The sequence below is a fragment of the Bombus vancouverensis genome, chromosome 6, assembly GCF_051014615.1.
Source record: "Bombus vancouverensis nearcticus chromosome 6, iyBomVanc1_principal, whole genome shotgun sequence".
Classification (NCBI taxonomy): Eukaryota; Metazoa; Arthropoda; class Insecta; order Hymenoptera; family Apidae; genus Bombus; species Bombus vancouverensis.
Window position 1 is genome coordinate 9,075,957 of NC_134916.1, and position 9,752 is coordinate 9,085,708.

The 9,752-nt window shown below is 28.4% G+C and overlaps 2 protein-coding genes across 3 annotated transcripts; both read left to right on the forward strand.

Annotated features, from left to right (window-relative positions):
- Positions 1–571: 571 nt before the first annotated feature.
- Positions 572–9,662, forward strand: LOC117157991 (putative ATP-dependent RNA helicase DHX35). 2 transcript variants are annotated; one of them, XM_033336398.2, is made up of 12 exons: positions 572–905; positions 1,205–1,419; positions 6,700–6,879; positions 7,016–7,156; positions 7,250–7,412; positions 7,685–7,846; positions 7,951–8,097; positions 8,238–8,379; positions 8,481–8,767; positions 8,871–9,176; positions 9,256–9,409; positions 9,501–9,662. In XM_033336398.2, exons 1-12 carry the CDS (start codon positions 875–877, stop codon positions 9,625–9,627), a joined length of 2,055 nt encoding a protein of 684 aa, XP_033192289.1. In that variant the 5' UTR covers positions 572–874; the 3' UTR covers positions 9,628–9,662. The 2 variants fall into 2 exon arrangements, with proteins under 2 accessions (XP_033192289.1, XP_033192291.1); XM_033336400.2 differs by lacking the exons at positions 572–905; positions 1,205–1,419 and adding an exon at positions 5,941–6,076.
- On the forward strand, positions 1,477–6,009 carry LOC117157992 (Ceramide phosphoethanolamine synthase). Its single transcript, XM_033336401.2, has one exon. It carries the CDS (start codon positions 3,724–3,726, stop codon positions 4,798–4,800), a length of 1,077 nt encoding a protein of 358 aa, XP_033192292.2. The 5' UTR covers positions 1,477–3,723; the 3' UTR covers positions 4,801–6,009.
- Positions 9,663–9,752: the final 90 nt, after the last annotated feature.

The window sequence follows — 9,752 nt, forward strand, 5'->3', positions numbered from 1 at the left end:
GTACTATTTGTATTTTGATTTCACATACATGATATACATATTTCTATATACATGTATATATAATGTCATATATCGCTATTGATTTTAAATCTAAAGGAACCATGTATAATTTCCATATTTATTATTTCATTTACTTTAATACTATGTATTTATATTATATCAACTGAAATATTATATTCATGTTTTCCTATATTAGGTCTTCAATTTTTTTTATATATTGTTGGTCCAGTTTAGAATTGAAATAAAATTAAATAATTTGCTGAAATATATGTATATGTGTGGGTATGAAATTGAAATTTCTGATTCAATCAATTCAATTAAAAATAAAAAATATTTCCTACCAAGCGGATTTTTTCCTGCTGTTTATATAGCTAAATAATATAAAATATAATAATTATAAATATTCTTATAGTTAGAATTGTTTAAATATTTTTAAATCACATACAGTGTCATCTATAGGAAAATTACAGTTTAAAGGAATATGACAGGTGTGAGAAATATGTATATACTGCATTGTTCGTAAGTGTCGTTATCAATTCCAATGGCATAGAGGCAAGAGAAGTACTGCATTATATCGCTCATCGTCATGCGTTGCTATATTGCTTTATTTGTATCTGACACTTTCAGCCAATACGCATGTTTATCTTTATGATTGTGTTGAGTCTATCGGAAATAACCAATTAGGTCCGCATTCCTTCCGTCTGTCAACGTACCAGTAACGCATTATGTGTATTTACTTACATATATATCGGGCGGTAAAATAGTTGTGTTTATTTGAATTGTGTGATTATTATGTAAATATAAGAGTTTATAATCTGGTGATATATTTGACAACTAATTTTATCTCGTTGTATTGTTTACATAATTATATAAAATGAATACAAAACCGACTTTTTCTAAACCTGGTAAGTACAATTGTTTTTGAACATATCCGTACAAACATGTAAAAGCATAATGTTTACTCTTTTTTTATTTTTATTTCCTAATATTGTATTCTTTTTAATTATAACTGATTTAAAAGTAGTATTATACGCTGACATTATCATATGTTGTAAAACTTATTCTTACATATATATATAACAATTGTATGACATAACCTATTGAACTTATGAATTTTGTACATATATGTGCCTTATTTCCATATGTTTATATATATTATATCGAGAAAAATTTTATATTCATCTGATAATTTTTTTAATTACAGGTGATAGTATGTGGCAAGAGGATAAACCAGATACAGAAGCCCATTCGTCCACACAATTTGTATACAATGCTCATCATTCGCTTGCACTTAATATGCAACGTCAACGATTGCCTACATTTAAGTATAGAAGTCATATTATATACTTACTGGAAAAATATCAAACATTAGTCTTAATCGGTGAAACTGGATGTGGAAAGAGTACGCAGTTACCTCAGGTATGCCTTTATTTTAAAGGAATTATATTATAATATAGGGAGGTGAAATTTAAATAAATAACATTGTGATGATATGGATTTTATTGTATGTAGTAATGTAATTCTACATGAATTTATGATATAAAATATAATGTAACATATACATATATAACATATTTGCTGTTGCCACTTATATAATCTTTTACAGAGTTATACATATTTCAAACATGCACTTATAAAAATTGGGATATTCTCAATATGTCATAATTAAATTTTTCTTGCTTATTTTTTAAATTTTATGTAACATTTAAAGTAGTTGTGTAATATTTTTGAGTGAGAGTTCTGATTTTTTTGATTGAGAGTATGAATATACATGATTTTCCAAATAACTTAATTGATTGTTTTTCATATACATAAGATGACTCGTTTTGAATCTATAAACGTAAATTACTCGTACACCATCTGATGTAAATACATAGTTTTTCTCTGTATACGGACACATAAAGCTCATACGAAGATGACACGTTTTTGTATTACCTATATACCATATACCTATATACCATATTACCTATATACCATATTAACCTATTTATATCGAAAAATCACTAGTTTAGCAGATATCTTAACTTTAATATGTCAAATATAATGTATGAAAGACAAGGAAAGACGCGGAGCGGTATTCTTATGTTTACGTTGTCCTTGTTTATGCGTTGTCTTCAAAAGAACTACTTACACCAGCTTATGGCTCCTTCGAAACCATTCACTTCTTATCTGAGCTATTTTTTTATACAATTGATACATTGTTGTAGGAGTAATTTGCGTATATAAATTAAAATCGGTCACTCTGTATATACAGAGTGTTATTGAACTGGTACTACAAACCGAAAGGAAGTGAATCTACATGAAAAAACAAGTCAAATATATGTAATAAGATCCTTTCATAAGAATTACATTCTTTTTTTTCCGAAAAAAATAAATTTGAAAATTTATTATGCGCGTGTACCAAGATAGCTCTTAACTAAACATATGCAAACTCTATTTTCTTGAAAACGAGGCTTGAAACAAAGAAATTTTATTTTAAAATGTATCGTGTACGCATATTTAGTTCATGATTAGTTAAGTTTAAGCATATTTGACAAATTTTTTAATTCAATTTTCTCGAAAACTGTGCATTATATGACAAAATTTTATTCTATATATTTTTGACTTTACTTTTCATGCATTTATCTTCTTTTGGTTTGTACCATCTGTTCAGTAACACCCTGTATATTATATTTACTTATTTAGGATTTCATTTACATGATATATGTACAAATATCATAAAAATGTTATTTATATATAATATATATATAATAGAAATTTTGAGTAATATATAAACTCGCGCACGCGCACAGATGAAGATCTTGTTGTATCGCCATTCTGTTGTGGTCAAACAAATTCGACAGTACATCATCATCTTTTCAAATTGTAATGTGTGTTAGTCAAATTTTTCGAGAACTGTACTTTTCATAATAGTTATACCTAATAACTTAGTGAATAATAATGTGTCGTAAAAAAAAATATCATGGAATAACAATTTTTATAGTTCGCTATTTTGTTATCGAACAATTAAAAAAAGAAATTATCTGACAACAGTGCGATTGAAATATTATTATTATGAGAGAAACTCATGCTATTTTGATAAATAACGTGATAATGTATTAAATAAGGTATTTGAAACGTTTTCCAACACCAAACGTTTTCCAAAAAAATATACCGGCATGGTATCAGTTAATCGATCAAAATAGTATATTCGGAATCTGCAGATTTCATCTAGCCATGTGTAGTCACGGCACACTGATCCGTGTCCCATGAATACGTCGTCCATGAATATTGCAACATTATTAACAATGGAGCAAAGTACTGTTAATTATTATGATAATTCCACTGTACTCGTAATCCTGCAAAAAAGTATGGTACAAAAATCATCGTAATCAAATTAGTAACGTGATGAGTTTGAAAGTTGAAAGACTGTATTTTTTATTTGCCATACACAATTCATTATATCGAAAAAGTGAATATCACAATAATATTATTGCTTCAAAATAATAAACGAACGTGTTTTTTTATTCGTGTTATATTAAAGAAGTATCTATAATAAAATTACTGAGCAATGAATTTATTGCTAATATTTAATAGCAGTGTGCATTTACATTAACTACATATCTCTAATATATTTGGATCTATTATAAAGAAAGAAAGTGATAATATAACATAAGGAACATGTTATAAAGATATAACAATATATTTACCAATTTATACAAACGTGCCAAATTTATATACAAAATGTTTGGTTCAACAACTCTAGTAAGCAGGTCATTCCTAGCAATTTTGATATTAATGACATTATACTTCCTTGGAATGGATCTTCTATTGTATTCTAGAACACAAAATTATGATATAAGACCTATATCAAATGGTACACAATATGTTTCAATCATACCTTGTGATTTTAATCCATTGTGTACAGTGACTGTAAAAGGATTAATGCTTGATCATCCAAATCATTTTCTCTTGAGTCCTCTTGCAGCTATCATGGATGATCTATTGCATATAAGCAGTTCTTGGATATGGGTGACACCAAACACAATCAGTTGTTTCCATGTATTAATAGCAGTGCTGGCTGGTAAATGTGTTTCCAGTGATTCGTTGTCTTATAGACGTTTAGGTGTAATACTGTTTCAAGCAAGAACATGGTTGGATGATTTGGATGGACATGTTGCTAGAAAAAGAGCAAATATTAATGGTGAACGATCAGACATTGGCTCATCTGGTTACATTATCGATGGTATTTGTGATGCTTTTGGATGTGTTGCTTTTATTATTGGCTTATATCAATTTCTTGCTCGTAACTCAAGTAGACGTGGAGGTTACGATAAGCTACCACAACTTCCTGTATCTTCAGTTTTGGAACCTGGAAATGTAACTTTGAAAACTTCAAATGCAGCACTTCGTAACATATTACTTATAACCGTCCATTTGTTCCTCAGCAGTGCCGCCTGGAATCGATATATATATTTATATCAAGATCTTCTTGAGACTGAATATAGAACAACACCGATTAGTAGAGAACATTTTTATGCTAGACAAACAGCTATATTTAGAAGTTTATCCTTTACAATAATAACCCTTTGTTGGAAATTTTTGAATTTTCATGCTGTCATGGATTACTTGCTTTTGGCAATATTTTTTGATCGTATGCGGGAGTATATTAGACTTGTAAAGTGGTCTTTATATGTTCTTGTATTATTACTTGTTTATGTAACTGAATTTCATTATTTACGGGCCTATACATACATGCAAGATGTACCATCATTGATTGATGAAGAGATATCTTCATCTGATGTCTACATTCAAGGATGACAGTGTGAATCTTGGAAAGCATTGTTTTCTACTATTTGTTACTGGTGATATAATGACTAAGATGACTATTGTACACTGAAATTTGCAAATTTGTCTACGAAAGCAATATGTTGATAAAATTTTTTGTATTTTCTATTTTTCTGCATGTATTTTATATACACAGCAGACTGATGTATAAAAAAATGTGTATAACCCCTTAAATGATAAGGTAATAATACTTTATTACGAATTAGCTTTATAAAATATATGATATGTTAATGTTCTATTATAAACAAAATTTTCAACAGTAATTTTCCTAAATTATTTGTAGATCGTAATATGTATTAGTTCACATGTTGCTCTTTTAGATAAACATAATTATTAGTAATAATTAATACTGATTTACATCACTAAATATTTAATAATACATTTGTCTTCCTAGTTAAGCATTTATATAATATGTCTCAATTTCATATTTGTAGAATATGGTTATTAAAATATATTGATTAATTGTCATAGATTATTGATTTTGGTGGTATTGCTGTGATGTTCGATATTATTGGAATACTTGGGGATAATGTTAATATCTACTTATACGATAATAAACAATAACTTACACATACTATTGAAAAATAATGATGGACCTTAGCGTAAATTTTCATAAAATGTTTTCATAAAATGTCAAACCTCATAAAATGTTTTTAGTATGTTTTTTATACCTGTACTTCAAAATATCGCATATTTTGACTCATTATTATATGCAATAATATTGTATATATGCAATAAAATTGTATTATATGCATAACATAAATATGTATTTATATTAAATATAAGAGTTAAGTAATATATATTGATACGTGATAATTATTAACACAAAGTGCATCAAAGTATATAATTTTATACTTTTTATTTGTAATAATTAACAACTTCTTGCCTTTATCCGTATTTCTAGCGTGATCCAGTGTCGTGAGTTACCTAATTAGAGTACTTGTAAGTTTGCCGAAGTCGAAGTAAATCGTTATAACAAGCTTTCAATAAAATCCGATATAAATATGACATTAAACCACAAAGACGTAATACATGTAATATTCCGCCGTTACCGATGTGCGCAAGATTAAAGCTGGTAGTAGATTTCAGAGAATAGAACTTCACGTTGAACTTGGAAAACGATCAGTGCATTCAACAGTGTACTAATCAAGTTTATGTGAAATATAACTTTTGCTTATCTGACATATGGTGTTACTTTACTTAGCCTTAGTCATTCTGCGATAAGAGTATCAATTGATTTTTATGTTAGGTAAAGTTTTATAACTATCGAATATTACGTAATAACACATCAATGTCTATTACAAAACTTTTTGTCTAAAATAAATGCAGAACAATAGTTTATTTATATTGAGGCAATTTACTTTTTATAGTTTTCGCAAAATGTATTTCGTATCTATTTGGTAGTTCCCCTCAAATATGAGGAGAATTACATTATTAGATAAAATAAAATCGTATTAGTATTTTCAAGAATATAAATGTAATATTGGATTTTTTCGACATTCATTACATATTTCTTTATTATGCATTTATCATTATTCGTATTACTCATATCATATCATTCATCATTTTATTATTATTATCATTATTATCTTAGAATGTTTCCAGTATCAATAAGCGTTTATTTTATCTTTTACTGTTTCTTTTGTATTTATTATTAATAGTTGATATTTGTTTTATAAAAATTATTAGAAGCAATAAAATTTTGATAAAAAATCAATAAAATTTCGGTATTCCTAAATCATAAAATGTTTAGTATATTTTCTTAATGTACTAAACGTATATTACTATAATATTCAATTAATTACAAATGTACATATATTTATTTTTATGAATTGCATACATAGGAAGTTTTATTTTCTAAAATGATTACAGTATCTTCTTGAAGCAGGATGGTGTACAGATGGGAAAATGATTGGCATCACGGAACCAAGAAGGGTTGCGGCTACATCTTTATCTAATCGTGTTGCTGATGAACGCAATTGTATTTTAGGCACCGAAGTTGGTTATTCTATACGTTTCGATAATTATACGGATGAAACGACAAAGATCAAGGTATTATTTTAGACGTTAATTGAAGCAGCAAAGAAAATAATAAATTAAAATAATAGAGAATTTTAATTATCAGAAAACTAAAAAATAATAAATGTTAAATGAAGTCAGTAATTATATAAAATTATATTATTGATAGTATATGACAGAGGGAATTCTGCTTCGTGAATTAATGAGCGATCCTTTGTTGACAAGTTATTCTGTAATCGTGGTGGATGAAGTACATGAAAGGACCCTTCTTACGGATATTATTATGGGACTTCTGAAAAAAATAATCCGGGTAATTGAACATTGTAAATTCATAAACATTTAATTTAATTTAAGTCTAAGTAAAAGATATACTAATTATCATGAAAAATTTGTTTTATTTTAGAAACGAAAAAGTTTACGAATTGTCGTTTGTTCCGCTACGGTCGATGCAGAACAGCTTCGAGATTTTTTCAATACAAATACAACGAAGGATTCCGCAAAAGATACTGCAATTATACTTACCGTCGAAGGTAGACTTTATCCAGTGGATGTATTCTACATTATAGGTATATCTATATATATACATATATAAATACATCACATCATTCTATAAATAATACGTTAGGTCAATTGATAAATGAAGCAATTGGTTTACAATTATTAATCATCAATATCTTTTTCTTGTTTTCTACAATGATTTTTTACTTGTTTCCTAATGTTTCAATTTTTTAAACATGTTTTTTTATCTCCGTTTCGAGTTTTTGTAATATATATATTACCTATGCGACGTCTTATAATTATGTCATGAATATGTTCTCATTTTTGTATTTTATTTTAGAGCCAGTAGCTAATTACGTGACCAGTGTCATAGATACTGCTTTGAAAATTCACGAAAATGAAGAACCTGGTGATATTCTAGCGTTTCTTACGGGTTTGGACGAAGTAGACCAAGCAGTTTCTCTTTTATCAGAGCATGCAAAGCTCATAAAGGAAGGCAAGCGTGAGTAGAATACGGAATGATACCCTCGTCATCATTGTCCTGTTATATAACTGTCCGAAGCTTAAAATAGATCTTATCAGTGCCTTTGTATTGTTCTTTTTCAGAGAAACTTTTACCTCTGGCTATGTACGGATCTCTTCCGAACTCAGAACAACTGAAAGTATTTTGGAGGGCTGCCAAAGACACTCGTAAAGTTATCGTAGCCACGAACATTGCAGAAACATCTATCACTATTCCAAATATTGTTTATGGTATGAACTCAATAAAACATCGATTTTGTTAGTTGTATTCTAAATAAAATATTCCTATTTTTTATTGTTATTGTTTAAATATACATATAAGACTTTATATAAAAAAATTCAGTTTAAACAAGATTGAAATTTTTATCTAGTTATTGATTGTGGCTTTGTAAAAGTTCCATGGTATGAGGCTGAAACTCAGACAAATTCTCTCGTAATTGTTCCTGTGTCCAAAGCATCCGCGAATCAACGTGCTGGTCGAGCGGGTCGTGTCCGAACAGGAAAAGCATATAGGTATACAATATGTGTAAATGTTTAAATTATTTAAAAATTTAATAAAAATTTATTTGTTGGTTTATATTTTCATATTTTGCAAAGTTTTATCTAAAATCTAGATTGTACACAAAGGAAGCATACTCAGAACTATTTGAGGCAACGCCACCAGAAATGCAACGCTCGGATTTAGCACCGGCGATCTTACAATTAAAAGCTTTAGGAATTGATAATGTATTAAGATTTAACTTTCCTTCTGCTCCACCAAGTAAAAATCTTCTTACTGGGCTGGAATTACTTTATGCACTAGGAGCAATTGACAGTAATGGAGAATTAACGACACCATTGGGCGTAACAATGGCAGAAATGCCATTGGAGCCTGTTTTGGCAAAATCTCTTATAGTATCAGGTAAAGTTTAATGAACAGACTTGATTCCTCATAAATTTTCCATATAAATCACCGAAAATTATTTTAAATAATTTATTATGTAATTAGCTTCTACCCTACGCAGGTGAAATGGGATGTTCCGAAGAATTATCAACGATTTTAGCTATGCTTCAAGTACAAAATGTTTTTGTAAGACCTGCAGGAGGCCAAGCTGCTATAAAAGCAAGAATAGCGCATAGAAAATTCGAAGTTGAGGAAGGAGACTTATTAACGTTGCTGAATGTATATACTGCTTATGAGAAAAATAGAACACTTAGTTGGTGTCAAAAACAGTTTCTTAATAACAAAGCTTTACGCAGAGTTACGGAAATTCGAACGCAAATGCATTCTATGATGAAGAAATTAGATATACCGTTGGTTTCGGCTAATGGTAAATTAAACTAAATTTTATTGTTTTATATATAGTATGAATTATAAAAATTTTCTGATAATAGCTCATTTCCTTCAAGGAAATTTACAACAAATTCTAAAATGTATAACTGCTGGACTTTTTCCGAAAGCAGCGTACTTGCATTATACTGGAGTATATAAAACAGTACGTGGAAATAAGGATTTGTACATACATCCAAATAGCTGTTTATATACACTTCAGCAACCTCAATGGTTTGTACATCAACCTTAGTGTAACATCTTGTATATTTCTATAATAACGCATGTACATATCATACTAAATTTTTGTTTTTTCTTTTTCAAGGTTACTATTTTATGAAGTTTTACAAACAAACAAAACGTATATAAAGGACATAACTGTGATACAACCAGAATGGTTATTAGAATTAGCGCCTCATTTTTATGAAAAAACATCTCTTGATCCTATTTAATATAATTTTTGTATGTACATACTTAAAATAATAATGCGGTAAAAAAAAGAACGAAAGTCTATTTAATTCAAATACCTTTCTTTAATTTGAAAATTAGACCACTTAAAAGAATGCTACAAACACAA